This window comes from Ascaphus truei, chromosome 2 (assembly GCF_040206685.1).
Source record: "Ascaphus truei isolate aAscTru1 chromosome 2, aAscTru1.hap1, whole genome shotgun sequence".
Taxonomy (NCBI): Eukaryota; Metazoa; Chordata; class Amphibia; order Anura; family Ascaphidae; genus Ascaphus; species Ascaphus truei.
The window spans coordinates 181,581,192-181,598,384 of NC_134484.1; the positions used below are offsets into that span (position 1 = coordinate 181,581,192).

The 17,193-nt window shown below is 44.1% G+C and overlaps 1 protein-coding gene across 1 annotated transcript in view; it reads left to right on the top strand.

Annotated features, from left to right (window-relative positions):
- The window catches only part of NUP153 (nucleoporin 153), a 63,916-nt gene that overhangs the window by 7,317 nt on the left and 39,406 nt on the right, over positions 1-17,193 (top strand). The window contains exons 2-8 of the mRNA XM_075585640.1: positions 5,866-6,100; positions 11,695-11,940; positions 12,073-12,206; positions 12,441-12,572; positions 15,258-15,374; positions 15,750-15,782; positions 16,242-16,295. Of these exons, the coding sequence (XP_075441755.1) occupies positions 5,866-6,100; positions 11,695-11,940; positions 12,073-12,206; positions 12,441-12,572; positions 15,258-15,374; positions 15,750-15,782; positions 16,242-16,295 (951 nt within the window). The remainder of the gene's footprint in view (positions 1-5,865; positions 6,101-11,694; positions 11,941-12,072; positions 12,207-12,440; positions 12,573-15,257; positions 15,375-15,749; positions 15,783-16,241; positions 16,296-17,193) is intronic.

A 17,193-nucleotide genomic window follows, 5' to 3' on the forward strand; every position in this document is an offset into this window, starting at 1 on the left:
AGTGGGAATGGCAAGCCGTGAACAGCAAATGTAAATGTTTTCCTTATTGTGAAGATCAATGTTGAGGGATCCTTTGCAGATTGCATCACTAAGCTGTTCTTTAATCACAGAAGTGTTACCTACATTTTGCAGCAGTGAGCTGCTTAGTGCTGCAGCCGTGTTAAATTTAAGTAGTGGGACCATCTAGTTCTCAATATCAAGTCGCACTTATGAGCACTCAACTATAGTTTATAGTATTATTTTTTTTCCTTCCAGAGCTTGGTTTCCAGACCTTCCCTTGAACAACTATTAAACCTATCTTGCATTGTGATTTGTCAAATGTATAAAAGTAGGGGTTACATGCGGAACCTGTGCTAAATAGGCAAACCTCTTTCATAGAAATCATTTAGCTCTTGTCACTAAGGCCCGAGCTCATGGTGGCGGCGCGCGCACTCCTGCAACCCCGGCGTAGCATTTGGGGAGCGCGTCATGGAGCTGGTTCGTCCTCATTGGCTGAACCAGCTCACATGACGCTGACGTCACACGACTGCAGCCCGAAATCTCAAATTGAGTTGTCCCTGCAAAATGTAGCAGCGTCGACGCTCGCAGCGCCGCGGGCACTTGAGGAACTTCCATAAGCAATGAGGTAAGAGTCCCGGAAGTGCGCGCGGACGCAGCGACGCCGCCACCATGAGCTCGGCCTAAGGCTGTATTTTGGAACTGTCGAGCTGTGTTGATGAGCACAATAAGGTTTCCATTCCCTCCCATTGCGGCGATTGCTCTTGGACTTTAGTCTTTTGTACTAAAGTACATATACAAAGTAAAACTTATTGCATGATGGTCAAGATCAGACTAGGGGACGCATGAGCCCCTCTTTCTCATTGTCACTGTACTTTGAAGGGTTGTGGGTTTTTGTCATGCAGTTAGTGTAATATTGTGCAGGTGCCACTGCTGCTTTATTGAATTTATATCCATCTTGCTCATTGTTGTAGTGAAATGGGGTCTGTAGTGATCTGTATGGTGAGATAAACCCGATTACTATGGTCTCTAGATCTCCTAATTAGGAGACAGGGCCATTGACTCATGATCTCCTGGGATTAGCACTGCATTGAGTCGCTTAACAGCAGCATTTGTCAGTCCTGTGAAAACAGATGAGATGCTGATGAACGGCAAAATAGGCTTTCACTTTGTGTGGTATGTTATTCCTGCGCGTGCTGCGTGTATTCATGTCCGATCACAAAGGTGATGAGCTTTGCGTTAGAGCAGCCACACATTTAAGTGAGAGGCAGTTTGTGATTGCTGACTGAGAATTTTTTTTTGCGGGGCACATCACATGCCGCATAATTCGCAAATCCAATACATTTGCGTAACATTTTGTTTTTGTGGAGAAATAGCTGAATATCGGTGTGTTTTGATTTACATGCAGCATTTTTGTTAGATGTACAGTTTACGCAAGCTTTTCTGTTGCTGGGTATATCTCTCGCTCTCGAGTACGACTCTCGGCCACTCTATGGATCAGTGTGCTCCATGTCTTCTGATATCTCATGGCTTCTTTCAATTCTGCTATGTTCAGTCCAGTATCTTTCTTGATGGTGTCTAGCCAGCGAGTTCTTGGGCGGCCTCTTCCTCTTACCACCGATCATTCCAAGCATGACGTCCTTCTCGAGCGACTTGCTTCGCATGATGTGACCGAAGTAGGAGAGCTTTTGCTTTATTTTGGCCTCCAATGAGATTATCGGTTTGGTCCCTTCCTGGACTTCTTTGTTCGTTATTCTGGCTGTCCACAGAATACGCAGCAGACGTCTCCAGCACCACAATTCAAATGCATCAATCTGTCTGCCTTTCTCAAAGTCCAGGTTTCGCAGCCATGTGTTGCTATTGGGAAAACGATTGCACTGACCAATCTGCATTTAGTTTCTGATCACTTTAATCTTCTAGATGTTTTTCATACTGATAATCACATTTCTTTCAAGTGCCAACCGTCTCTTAATCTCAGGGGTGCAGTCGCCATCGCAATCAATTTTGGAGCCAAGGAAGATGAAATCGTTAACCACTTCAATTTCTTCATTATTGATCTTGATATTAATGTTCACATTTTTTTGCTGTAGTCATGATCTTTGTCTTAATGTTCAGGTGCAGTCCAACTTTCTCACTTTCTTCTTTGACTTTCATGATCAGATGTTCTTGATCCTTCTTGTTTTCAGCCAGCAGGGTAGTATCGTTGGTGTATCGGAGGTTGTTGATGTTTCTGCCGCCTATTTTCACGCCAATCTGGGACTCATCCAGGCCTGCTCGCCGCATGACAGCTTCTGCATACATGTTGACATGTTGCTGGTGACAGGATGCATCCTTGGCGTGTGCCCTTTCCGATCTTGAGCCAACCCGTGTATTCTTATGGCGTTCAAACTGTAGCTTCTTATAATAGACCAGTATAAATCTCAGGACAATGAATGATGCATACAAATATAAAAAAAAAATATATTTTTCTAGTTGCCTTTGCTATGCTGGATTTTAGCATAATAAAAAATGTCTATTAGACTTTGATGACTTGGAGAATATTTCTGGTAAAACCTGATTTTACTCTTAAAGATGTAATGGATGTGTTTTCCTTCTATCGAGGATTAAAACTATTTAATCTTTAAACTTTGTAACCCGTTATTGGTGTTTATTAATGCAAGCTTGAAGCAGTAATCCTGACCTTGGTTTTTGTGGGGGATGGGAGAGTGGTTTCTCTTTTCCCCTCACCTCATGCTCTAATTTTGGAGTGTCCCCTACAACTGGACCGCCCTATTTTCAGCTATGTAGACACATTACGCATAGCTGGAACTGGGGAGTCCCGGAGTTGAAAATAGAGCGTTTCAACTCCGAAAAAGCTCCTGGTGGAGGGGGAGGGGGGTGGGGTTTGCGACGGGCGCATTTTCCATGCTTTTTTGTCACCGCAAGGTTTAGCAACATTTTGTTTCGAATGTTTCAGCTCTGAAAACTGCTCACCCCCATCCCATGCTGCTTGTGTCACCGTGACCCATTTACAGAAACACAAGACAGCCTGTGTTTTGTGCTCTGCTGCTGTTTTTAGGTATGTTATGTAATCTAGGACTGTTTCGGCTTTGAACAGACTGGTGGCTTTTGCTGGGGTGGCAGCCCCCACTGGACACACAAGCTACAGTTATTTCTGGTATGGAATGTAAAATGGTGTGCTTGTAATAATATTTGCATTTGTACCTTCTCGGGCACAAATAATCCCCCATCTTTCTAATAACTGAACTAGAATTGCATTGAACAGTGAAAGGTGACTGCTTGAGGAAATATTGTCACATCTAATGTAGAACCAGAATTCGTGTCATAGTCAGTACTGTACTACTATTTAGACATGGGTGAAAATTTGCACGTTTTCAGCCGTGGATCAGTCTCAAAAAGGCAGATTCTTGTTTCTTTTTTTTTTTTGTTTTTAATTACTGGAAATCCGCCCGCTGATTTTAGTCTCCAGCACAATCTTTCTCCTCAAACCTCTCCTCCAAATAACATGGTGAGAGACCTGGATCACACCGTAGGAACCTGGGAGATATGCTAAGGAAGACGTACAACATATATTTAAATACTCGCACACCACGCTTTCTGAAAGCCTTTTCTAGAAAACCTATATTGACAAACCTTGTGAAGAAGGGAGGTACTGGTGTCAGGCCTAATAGGATCAGAACCCACAAGCTCTGCTATCCAGGACATAAGCTCTGGCAGTGTGAGCTAAAGCAGCTGCTGGGTAGCACCCCTGTCACAGCATACTATGAGCTCTGTGTCTCACTGCTCACACCTGTATTACCCTCCCGCTGGTCTCCTTTAAAAGCAGACCTCTTCCAGTTCCTGGTTGCCTGTTCAATGTTGTGCACAGAAAGGAGCACACCTGAGACCTTGTAGATGTGCTACTAGCCAGTGACAGTCGTGCTTCCCAGCTGCTGATCTAGCTCATACTACTTATTTATTATTTATTTATTTATAAAATATTTTACCAGGAAGTAATACATTGAGAGTTACCTCTCGTTTTCAAGTATGTCCTGGACACATAGTTGAGACAAATAATACATGGTTACAAATACAGTTGCATAAATGAACAGGGTCTACATTATATACAAGACATTGCATGCACAGTTACAGATGATATATATTATGGGCGTATGAAACAGTTACAGACTAAAATGTGAGACAGCCTTAGATTTGAAAGAACTTAAACTGGTGGTGGATGTGAGAGTCTCTGGTAGGTTGTTCCAGTTTTGGGGTGCACGGTAAGAGAAGGAGGAACGTCCGGATACTTTGCTGAACCTTGGGACCGTGAACAGTCTTTTGGAGTCTGATCTCAGATGATAGGTGCTGCATGTGGTAGGGGTGAGGAGCTTGTTCAGGTAGCTGGGTAGCTTGCCCATAAAGTATTTGAAGGCAAGACGGGAAAGGTGAACTTTGCGCCTAGACTCTAGTGATGACCAATCTAGTTCTTTGAGCATTTCTCAGTGGTGTGTTATAGTTGCAATGGAGAACAAAACGACAAATTGAATTGTAGAGGGCTAGGGCTAGAGCTGATGTGCTGAATAGCAGTACCCCATTCCTCACAAGGTGCCTTGGAGCTGTCATTATAGGAAGTGTGTGGGATGACATTTAAATATACAAAGTATATCTCATTCTCATACCTCCCTTGTATCTAAGCTGTGCTCCTATTTGAGCCATGCGGTGTCTCCATATGTTCTTTGAAGGAACGTTTGAGAGAGTGCTTGAGACTCTCTAAAAGAGGCCATTCCTTCCTCCCCACCCCACTCCCTCATTCATCTTCAAATGTATTTGGATTTAAGATAGGATGGCGGTTTCACAAGATCTTTTAGTGCCCAATGCGCCTTCGGATTTGTGTGTGGATGGGATTTTGGTAAAAACAGGATGAAAAATTCACAGATCGGATTTTTACAGTTTCGCCCATCACTGCTGTGACTCCAGCAAAGTCTGGTGCCCTGTTATTGATTTTCGTAGAACAGAGACCGGGGAGCAGACTGGACTGTAATTTAATACCATAGTTGGATTGGCAGTACCACTAAATATCGAAAGAAAAAAAAATATTAATATTTTTTTTATTTAAAGCCAAGTCCGCCCAAACCCTGTATATATAGGTTATTAAAGTACTGTGACGGGAGTAACCCCTTCACTGCCAGGGAGGCCAGCAACGCATTGCAGTGCTACCGCACACGGATGTGAGATTCTGTGCTGTAATGCCCACTTGGCAATGTTACACTTCAATATCACACGCCAACCCCCACTTTCACTTTGCCTGTTCTCATAGATGTAACCCCTGTAAGTGCCCTATGGGCGGACAGTCTACGTGATGAGGGCACGCACGCTGGTGGGCCCCTTACCACGTGCCCTGTACGCCATCGTAATAGGCTAGTTTCCTGCAGGAGAGAGGCACCCGGCGTGGGAGAGACAGGCCCAGCAAGAGTCCCTGCACCAGCTTGGGAGAGCCGGGGCCCGGCAGCAACCAGGGACCCGGCAGCTGGATGCAGAGGTTGGGCCCGACCTCTGGTTGGGTCCAGGGAATCCCTACAGCAGACGTGCCCGGGACACTTGTCCCGGCTTTCCCATCTGTCTGCAGCCCTGGGTGGCAGCACCCTCCAGAACTGAAGGGGTTAATATGACTACAGATGTTAATTGTGCTTTTTTGCTGTCCATATCAGCAAATCAACTAGTTCCACATATTTCATGCATGGTAACACCTGAGGATGTGTACGTTTTTATTTCAAATATGTTGGTTTTAAAGACTTAATCTCAAAATGATCCGGTTAGCAGATTCATGGTATCGAGCTCCCTCAAAAAGGTTTTCTCTGTTCTGTGCATTGATGTCACTTTCTCCTTCAGGGAATAATCAGGCGTGTGACAGATACTGTGAGGAGCATTGTGCCTGGGTGGCTGCAGAAGTATTTCAACAAAGACGAGGCACCTGCCGGGGCGACGCAAGAAAGTGAACCTGAAGCGGAGCACACCGCAAGTGGGGAGAATGACCTGCACCACCATTTATATAGAGAGGATGAAGAACCTCTTCCCATTGATGGCCGAGCAACCCCTGAGTCCGTGCTCCGGCTGGCAGAAGAAGGTGGGTACAGAGACATAAGAGAAACGAGGCAGCGGTGGTTTCAGTGACTTGGTCAAAACATATTCCAGCGGCCTTTGCAAGAAAATTTGACATGATGAGGGATGAAGTCAGTCTAGAGAAATGTAATGTTAAGTGTAGAAAGGACACTGGCTAGCACTTGTGAGTTTTTGCAAACTTGTTTTCTAATCCATATTATATTGCGCGCAATGAGTACCCTGAATACTAATTGTTGGTTAGACGGGTAGAATTACTTATTCAAGGTTGCAGGTATCGAACACCAAGTTTTAATCTATTCCTTTTCTTTGATACATTTATCAGATGCTCCCAGCTATGCTGTAGCATTGATTCCTCAATTATACAATATGTCCATCGGGTTGTGAGTTTTGGTCACGAATCGCATGCCTACAATCCTGCTCCAGCTGTTATTCTTCGCCAAGTGGTGTAGCTGCTTTTAGCTTTCTATCACTGCATATAATTGCAAGATTAAATATGCTGGTCTGTTTTGGTTGTATTAATACAATTAGATTTTGCTGTGCAGATCTGTACTTTTCCCTTTTCATCCTAATCACGTACTTCATTGCATATTACTATACAAATACTCTAGTGCACTTTTTTTTTTAGTCCTTTTCTTTCAGTCATTTTAAAACTTTTCCCTTTTGAATTGCCTTAAGTGCTTAGTAACTTGTTTGCTGTACGTGTGGAAACATTGCAGTCTTTCCTCTGCGGTGTGCACGCCCCCATTCATGGAAGCGGCTATTCATGAAGGCCATTGCATTGGTGATTGAGATTAATACGGTGAAAAAACTATAAAAACTCATCCTAATCTATTACAAATGTTACAGAAGATGTTCAGACTGAGTTGTTCATGCTTTCTTTTCAATACCTCCTAATATGAAATGGAGTAGCTTGGCAATCTGGTTCTCCTCCGCATGAGGCTTACATGTCTTACTATGGGGGTTCACTGTTGTTTCACTGCTGACTTAAAAGGTTGAGCAAATAAACGTTTATTGTTATTAGAGAGAATGTTGATGTGCCTAAGGGTCTGTTTTTAGTCTGCTACGAATCTTGTATGTAGTGCCTGACAGTTTGTATTGTGGTTGAAAATGTTGGCTGCTGACCAAACCAACCAAGTATCTCACATGTTACAACCATTAGGCTGTCACGGCTCTGGTATCACTGCCGACTAAAAGTAAGTTCACTGAAAAGGTAAAATGATTGTGAGACAATTTTTACATGCCTGAAAAATCTATAACCTGGTTAGTAGTGGTATGTCCCAACATATAAGCCTTGTATTATCTTTAAACTTGTGTCCTTATTCAGAAGTAGTCTTCCCCTTGCTTGTTGAGATTTAGGCTGCATACCATGGTGCACTTGGTTGGATGTATGTATGTCTTTATATAGCGCCATTAACGTACATAGCGCTTCACAGTAGTAATACACGTGACAATCATATAAATTACAAATACAAATAACAGAGCATGGGAATAAGTGCTTCAGACTTAAAAGTAACATTTAGGAAAACGAGTCCCTGCTCCGAAGAGCTTACAATCTAATTGGTAGGAGGAAGATACAGTAGGAGGGCTTTCTGGTAAGTGTGTCTGCAAGGGGCCAAGCTTTATGAATTAGGTGTATAGTGTTGGCCACAGAGCTACTCATTTGCTTCGTTAAGCAGATGTGTTTTAAGGTGGGTCTTAAAGGTGGATAGAGAGGATGCTAGTCGGGTATTGAGGGGAAGGGCATTCCAGAGGTTTGCGGCAGTCAGAAGTTTGACGGGAGATGGCTTTAGATACAAGGGGGGAGGGAGAAGACATCTTTGAGTGGAACACAAGCATGGTGTATAGCGAGAAATTAGGGCTGAGATGTAAGGAGGGTCAGAAGAGTGTAAAGCTTTAAAAGTGAGGAGGAGAATTGAATGTGTGATACGGGAGTTGATGGGAAAGGAGAAGGATTTCAGCAGGGGAGGCGCTGACGGATTTAGGAAATAGTGTGATTCTGGCAGCAGCTTTTTAGGATAGATTTTTAGGGTAGACATGTGAGTGGCAGGAGGTCACAGTAATCGAGACGGGAGAGAATGAGGGCATGTCGAGCAACAGAGGAAAGGGTGTATCTTTGTGATATTGCGGAGGAAAAAGTGACAGGTTTTAGATACGTTTTGAATGTGAGAGAGTAGTGTGACCTCTAGGCATCGTGCTTGTGCTACTGGGTGTATGACAGAACTGTTGAAGGAGGTAGTTGGGCCAGGTTTGGGAGCAAGTCATGAGCTCTGTTTTTGCCATGTTTCAGTTGGCGATGGGCCATCCAGGATGATATCGCAGAGACGTTCAGAAATGTTGGTCTGTACAGCAGGTGTAAGGTCAGGGGTCAAAGTAAATTTGTGTGTCGTCAGCATAGAGGTGATATTTGAACCCAATAGATGTGATTAGGTCACCTAGAGTGTGTACAGAGAAAAGAGGAAAGGTCCTAGGACAGAACTGGGGTACCCCCACAGAGAGGTGGAGGTGTTGGCAGAAGAGACGTTGAAAGTACAATGGGAGAGGTAAGACGAGATTCAGGATAGAGCTTTGTTACGAATGTGAAGAATAGGGTGGTCCACAGTATAGCAAATGCTGCAGAGAAGTTGAGTAGTATGAGCAGAGTGTAATGACCTCTGTCTTTGGCAACATGTAAGTCAAGCGAGAGAATACAAGACATTCAAGGAGTTTAGAGGCAAAAGGCAGGAGGAAGACAGGTAGGGTCAAGCTTGCTGTTTTTGATGTATGGTATGACTGTATCAGAGTAGAGGGAGGAGTTTAAAATGTGTAGGAGCAAGAGGTTTTAGGAGATGGGAGGGAATGGGGTCAAGTTGTCAAGTGGTAGAGGGAGAAGAGGAGAGCAGCAGTGCCACATCCTCCTCCTGTGACAGTGGAAAAAGAATCAAGGAAGGCAGGAAGAGGTGTAAGATGGGAGGAGGAAACAGAGGGGATGTGCTGACGTATGGATTTCACCTTTTTTCTTTAAAATAGTCCGCAAAGTCCTGAGGTGAGATGGAGGAGGAAGACTAGGCAGCTGAGGGTGGTCTGAGTAGGGAGTCCAAGACAGAGAAGAGCCGGCATGGGTTAGACTTGTGCGTGTTGATTCGTGAGGAAAAGTAGGTTTGTTTAGCCTGAGAGAGGGCAGAGTTGAAACAGGATAGCATACATTTGTAGTGAAGGACGTCTGCGAGTGTGTGAGATTTCTTCCAGAGGCTTTCAGAGGAACGAGTGCAAGAACGCAGCTGTGGTAATTTAGCCAGGTCTGGGGTTAGAGGGGCGAGAACGTCGGAGAGAAAGCGGCCCTGTAGATCAAGAGAGGAGGATAGGGCAAAGTTGTAGTTCTTGATCAGGTTGTCTGTCTGGAGCAGGGCTGAGAGGAGAGGGAGGAGCGTAAAGTGGAATCAAAAGCGGGTAAGTTAATAGAGTGCAGGTTTCTGCAGAAGCGAGAGAGAGAAAATGAGATGATGGTCAGAGAGGAAGGGGGAAAATAGGGAAATCAGAGAGAATTTTAGTGAAAACCAGGTCTAGGTAGTGGCTATCCTTGTGGGTGCTGGCTGCAGTCCACTGTTGAAGGCCAAAAGAAGAGGTTAGAGAGAGCGCGAAGCCCAAGGGAGAGGGGAGTCATCAATGTGGCAGTTGAACTCCCCAAGGAGAACAGGGGAGTCAGAGTCGAGGAAGGAGGGCCAGGATTCAAAGTGAGAGAGAGAGAGAGACAGAAGGGGGATGAGTAGAGGTAGGTGGGCGATAGATGACCGCCACGTGGACAGGGAGTGGAGACAATCTGGACGGTGTGAGCCTCAAAGGAGGGAAAAGCAAGAGAGGAATAGGAAGGGTCCTGTAAGGGCAGATAGAGGAAAGCAAGAGCCCCACACCTCCACCCATGCCATCAGGGCGAGGAGTGTGGCAGAAAGAAAGGTCACCATAAGAGAGGGCAGCTTCCAGAGCAGAGTCAGACTGAGTAAGCCAAGTCTCAGTTATAGCAAAGAGAAGCAGGGAGTGAGAGAGAAAGAAGTCATGCACAGAGAGGAACTTGTTAGAAAGGGAGCGAGAGCATTCCAAAGGGCACAGGAGAAAGGGAGAGAGGAGGGTGAGGGGATGGGTATGAGGTTAGAGGGGTTCACACCAGAGGGAGTGGAAGTTGCATGTGGGAGGTGAGGAGAGATCAAGTAGAAATAAGACTGGGTCAGGGACAGAAGCAAGGAGGAGAAGCATGGACAGAAAGAGAATGTGAGAGGATGATTTGTAGGGGTGTGTTTTAGTGCAGGGGGTATAGCTGTGTGGTGACAGAGGACGCAAGTAAGAAAGGAGTTCATGTGAAGTGAGAATTGGTGAAGGAAGGAGTGATGGAGATATATGAATAGAGTTGGAGACATAATGAGGCTGGTAGAAAGAAGTACGTGCTTTGGTTGAAAAAAAGGGCTCTTGAATTGCCCTTGGCAATAGCAGTTTTGGATAAAAAGTCCTCTTTGACCCGAGAATATGAACTGTGGGTTTATAATGCTTTTCAAATGTTTATCCTTCCCAAAATGATGGGAAATGTTACCTGTTAGATTCATAATCCAATAACAAAAATTTCCCAGAACCTCTGCATTTTTTTAGGCCTCGGCCATGTTTGGCGCTTGCTGGCGGAAGCGTGCTGACGCGCGCTCCCGCTCAGCACTGAGCCCCTACAGCCGCAATTAGAGCGGCTTTAGTAGGGGCTCGCCTACGCTTCCGCAAGCGCGCGGAAGCGTAGGTCTCAGGGGAATTTAAAATTCCCCCGCTTGCCGGCGCGACAGGCCGGTCACGTGAGCGGTTCGCCCAATGAGGGCGAACCAGCTCCGTGATGTCACTGGCCCCTGGCCAGTGAGGTGCCCGCCCCCCGACGGCCCGCTGACAGCGCGTGCGGTAAGCAACCACAAGGCCAGGGAAAGCACCCGCTTTCCCTAAGCCTCAGCGCGCCAGCAGGGAGCCTGGCCGGGGCCTTAGAGACCCGTCAAACTGCAAGTGTGATATTAGGGTTTGACATTGTTCTTGCGGTACGTGGTGGTCTCCCACAGTGGCTTCTCTACATGCTGTGTTGCTGACCTGACCCTTGTTGCCCTGTACCATTCATGGAAAAGTGATCCTGTTTTATGATCGTATCTGCTGAAGTGCTGTGCTCCCTGCCATAGTCACACCAACATTCAGTAACAAACTGCTGTGTGTGATTATCACCGGTGCTATTGCTTTGCTCCATGTTTAGTATAGAAAGTGCAGTAACTTGTATTTATTTGAGTGGTGGCGCCAGGGGAGGGACTCAGACGACCGCACACTTTATTTACTGGATTGTACTAGGATTGCTTCTCTACAACCATTAAGGAGTCTTGTATTTTCTCCCCACGGTTAAAATTTAAACACGACTTTTCATGTCTAGTTATTCTAGGAACGCAAAAAGATGATTGCCAAAAAAGAAACTTGCATGAGAAAACAAACTGGCCACAAATGTAACTTTTTCTTGCTTAGGTATTTAGGAATGCAAGAAATACACCCGTCCCTCGCATGGCAAGTACAGCATCAAAGTTGCAATTCTACTTAATGGTCCCATTGTTTTTTGTTTTCTAGAGCCATCAACAAGTCGGTCAGCGTTAAACTTCCCTGACCTGCTGACCAGGCCGTCACTCCACCGGTCTCATCTGAACTTCAAGATGTTGGACTCGCCTGTTCACTGCCAGCCCACCACCTCCTCTGCCTTCCCCATTGGCAGCGCCGGCTTCTCGCTCGTCAAGGAAATAAAAGACTCTACCTCTCAGCACGATGACGATAACATCTCCACCACCAGCGGCTTCTCCTCTAGGGCGTCTGACAAAGGTAAGGTTGCTTCTCCCCTTTAATGCTGCTCATTCGGTCTTCCAGCATATGTCGGTTAAACTTGACCTGGTCTTTTCAGACGGTGTGCGCAGCCATCTGTATTGACCTGTTCTCTTCTCCTTACCCCTTTAGATGTAGCTGTTATAAAAAGTGTCCCCCTTCTGTGGTCTCCAGAGGTTGATCGCTCTCTCACGCCATCACATAACACCTCTATGGACTTTAAGAAACCATCATTTAACCTGTCTGCCTTTGGAGCGTTGTCACCGGTAAATACTTTAATAAGTGCTATTTGCATCCTCCTGAAACACTGTTGCCTGATCAACGCTGCAATGTTTATATTTATATTTATTTTTATTTTTTTAATCCATTTTTATTTGCTATGAGGTGTTGTCTGATTTGCATTAAGGAATTCTGACTTTTTATTCATGACCTTTCAATACAATAAAAGACGGAGCCTCCCAGTGTTTTGTAACGCAGCTTTTATTTGTGCTTATTTTCAGACTCTTAGAAACACTTCAGTCTTAAAGTGTGGTCAGCTCGGGGATTCTCCTTTTTATCCAGGCAAAACCGCTTATGGAGGGGCAGCTGGAGCCCGAGGCCGAGCCTCTAAAGTGCGCGGCACTCCTTATCAGGTAAGGCCTCGCTTTTATAACCTGATCTTCAGCAAACCACTATTGCCCTTGATCTGAAGCCCTATTAATTTACTATCCAAAACGTCCTGATTCCACCTGCTTCTCCACGACACTGCAATCTTCGAGTCCCAGTGACCACAGCCGTCCATTCTCAGTTCATTTAGCCCTTCTACTGTTCCAAGACCTTGCCACTTGTCTGTTATTTCAGCCCCTTTGCTGGATACTTCAGTGGCAAGGGTGAAACGGCAAAGCTAAAACATCGTAAAAGGGGTTAAGGCTGCACTCCACAAAAAAGAAAATGCATACAATTTACCGGTGCTGCTGGTTCAAGGAAGTACCTGCCATAAACTCCAAAGTACACTGAGGAAAAGAAGGGATCCAGCGCTCCACGGATTTCTGAATAAATCTTTCTTATTCAGAAATCCGTAAAGCTAAAACATCAACATGGTTGGAAGCCAGCCCTTTCTAACTTTTTTTTGTTAAACTGTGGGAAAGATGCTTGTACCAGGTTGCTATGTCGCACATCACATGGCACATTGCAACGCATTTTGTTCATGCAGTTTCTTAGAAAATTGTGGGCATTTAATAGATTACCAAATGTGAAACATTTGTAATATGTACTTATGATGTTCTGGTGGTGTCCACTTAGAGTAGTGGTTACCAGACACACACACTTATATGGAGTGCGATCGCTGTGCCTTTGGGCCTGGTTTACCAGATATAATGGTGGAATTGAAGAAATCTGAGGTTTGGAAAGCTCCGTAAACTATATAATTGAATCTATGAATTCAATATCTATTCATTCATATCAGAATTCTGATATTCATCTATCAGAATTCAAAATTCTCTCTCAAAAAATGCCTGTAGTGATGGCTTTTAGTAGCAAAACATTAGTTTGCTACATATAATGCAAAGAAACCGTGCAATAGGTTAGAGAGGGGGCAGGCCAGACAATTATTTTTGTCTTTTTATTTCTGTAGGTCTCCTCTTGCTTCAGGGTATGCAAATAGGACAGCATGCAGAGTGTAACTTTTGCTATGCCTTCTGTTTAGTAATGGTGTAGCAGTAGCATTAACCAGCGATGTACTGTGGCATTTGATTACACAATATTTTCAACTTCCCACATGCTTGAGCAGAAAGTACACGCGCTTGACAAGAGCACCTGTTATCTGCTTGTTAAAGCAGAGTTTAGTCGGCCTGCTGCATGGCTGTGTGCAAGGAATGAGTAATGTGTTCTGCTTTCGCCTGCAAGCGATCAGTACGGCTGTAAACAGCATGGCTTGTTCTAGTTGGCCCCAGGGAGCGGTCTCGAATCCGTTAATGGGTGCTGTTGAACGGCTGTTCAGTCAGACCGACTGCTTTTTGGCCAATACGAATCATTTTATTCCTTTAGTATTAAACACCAGTGTTGCTATTTTGCCATGGAAAGGAACTTGTAATACTACAAATCGATGAACATTAATTCCATCCAATGATCATTTGCAGCTTTATGGAGTATTACTATAGAATTGAAATGTCAGCTAGCGGTGCTTTCTTTAGGTGGAAATTCACAAAAATAGTTTACCTGTGGCGTATGATTGCTGTGCCCGGGTTCAGTCATTTTTTAACACAACTGTGGGGACCACTAGATGGGGTAAAATGTATCTTTTGTCTGAAACCCACTTGTCCCAGAGAGGTGTCTGTCAGCACACACCAGCGAAAATCAATAGTGCATGTGTAAATAAAAAAGTATTGGGAATTTAGAGTTCTGGCAGCCACAAATCCTCTTAATTTGTGAGAATGCTTGTGTACCAATGCAGCAGGTTGATTTTTAAGGCGCTTTTTTGTATGATGAACCTCTTAGTGCTTTATTGTTACAAAGTTCACGATTAACAAAGCAATTTAAAAAAAAAATTCTCTCTCAAAAAATGCCTGTAGGCTCAAAGCTTAGTGTAGTGGTTCCCAACTCCAGTCCTCAAGAACCCCCAGCAGGCCAGGTTAAGGATATCCCTGCTTGTTTAAGGATATCCCTGCTTGAGCACACGTGGCTCAGTCAAAATGACTGAGTAGATTAAGCCACCTGTGTTAAAGCAGGGATATTTTCAACCTGGCCTGTTGGGGGTTCATGTGGATTTGGGAACCACTAGCTTAGAGTGGCAGAATGGTTGGTGTTTGGAGTGATCACCACGTGTATGCATTCCAGTCTGAATACATACCTAGCACATTTACTTACCAGGGAGAATCTCTGCCAGAACCCAAATACCTTTGATTCAAAGATTTGATTTAATTTGCATGTTAACATAAATCTGTGTCACCTAAAAGGTTACACAATAAAAGAAAACTGCAACCTTTTATTTTTTTTAAACATACAAAACCAAAGGAATAAAGGTGTTACCATCCACAAAACATTCACATATTGCTTAGTTACATAACACTACTTTGTTTTCCCACTTAATGCAGCAATCCCATTATATTTGCAAAATGCTCTTACTTGGGGACGTAACTTAAATAGGCTGCACTCGTGGTCCTGCTCATCTAGTGAGCAAAATGTTGTCTGCTAACCTTTGCGGTAACTTCTGTTCACTTGACGTTAAATCATTGTTTGACACCCCTCTTGTCACTTCATGGTAGTGCCAAAAACTTTTTAATTGGGTCTTTTGCTTCTGTTCAAAGGCAATTAACACAGATGTGCTCTCTTGTTTCCAGGCACCGCTAAGAATACAGGTTAAAGCAAAGCCGGCGAATGTCAAGTCTTACGGGGTTACAAGTTTAGCCGCACGGCGCATCATGGATGCTTTGGAGAAAATGTCGAGTCCCTTGGCGGTAACTTTGCTTCCTTTTTTATTATGCAAAGATATTGAAGCTAGAGCATTTTCCTGTTTGTTCACTTTAGCAGTCGGTGGCGTTGTTTTAAAGCAGCAGAGAATAGAAAGCAGCAGACCTTTCGGTGTTAATTAAAACTGCTAAATGTGATCCAGTCGCTCCAAATTACAGTAGGTAGGGTACCAGTCCACGCGAGATGGTAGCCCGTGTAATTCATGCTGAAGTGGGAAACTAGTATTTTGTAAAGTCCATGCACAAAAACTGATCATAAGCTGTTTTGTCCACAAATGAGTAGTTGGTATGCACACTGGCACCTGTTTCTAAAGTTATATGTACTTGATTTCACCTGACAATGTCAATGCTCTTCCATTTCAGGATGCCAAGAAAATCCCATCATCTTTGTATTTGGTGAGTTTGTCTCCTCTTTAATAATCCTTTTCTGCCCCTCTAGTAGGGAAATGGTTATCAGGGCTCTTGTTTCATTCAAATCCAGCTACTTTCACGAGCAGTGTAACCTATATCGGGATCCAGTTTCCAGGTTTTTGTGTGCGTTTGTGTAAAATCAGTTTTACGGGGGGAGTGGGGGTTCACAGAATGTTTAAGTGAAAATAATTAAACAAATGGATGTGAATTCAGTGTTTAGCTGCTATTTTTGGGAGGGGTTTCATGTTTACTTTGTAGCTTTGTGCGTGCTTCAGGTGGCGGTTCTCACCAGGGAATTAGTTCTTGATTTCTGTTTATTGGTTTTAGCTGTGATGTCCAAAAGGACTCAGGATTGGGTTGAACCAGAAAAAAACACCACACTGCATTGTAACCCTTAACTTTTCATTGTTGTACTGTTAAAAATAAATGTTTTTTCATCTGCAGACACCAGAGAGAAGCCTATTGGATGTTTCAGAGATGCCACCCAAAAGGAAAAGGGTAAGTCTACAGATTAATGGCAACCAAGTTTGTCCACCGAGTGAGAACATTATGGTTGAGAGTTTGAAAACATTACCTTTTTTAAGGGGAAAAAAAAAGGTAAACATATACGGTAACTAAGATTTTATTTTAAGCGTTTTGTCTGCTTGCATCTTTGCATTTATAGGTTTAACTGAAGGTTATTCTCTTGAAACTTAAACAGTCTGCTCTAGAAGCTGAACTTGCTGGTGCATTCCTGTCCAGAGGTGCGCAAACTTGTGAACGCTAAATTTTCTGGGGGTGGCGCTTAGGGAGGCACCGTGCTCTTCCCCAAAGCATTTAAATTAAATGCTGCGGCAGCACGAGACCTTGAAGTCCCTTACCTGGTCTCCGGCGGCTTCTGGCGACACGTCACCATGGCAATGTGCTGTTTCATGGTATCATGTTGCTATTGCAACGTGATGTTGAAGACGTCAGAAAACGCTGGAGAACAGGTAAGTGTGGGGGGGGGGGGGAGTGCAGATGAAGTTTGCACACCCCTTCTGTATTCTACAATAAACAAAAACCCCAATGCACATCCAATATGACAAATTATTTAGTCCATTACTATGGTTTTTTTTCCCCGCATAAGTTTGGATCATTTAGTTCAATCCTTTGGCCAAAACATACCAAGCCTGCAACCATGTCACGGTGTATATATACTATATCGGCAGGTCCTACTTAACAATTTTGTACGGTTTTCTATTTTTGCCACTGCATAAAGAGGAAACAAAACAATAATGTAGGCAATAGCATTCCCGTATACCCCACATTCGCTAGGGCAGCTGATGCAAATACCATGACTGCCAATGTGAATTCTGCAAGGAGGTAGCAGATACATTTTTTTTATTTTTTTTTTTTTTTTAAACGGACGGGCGAG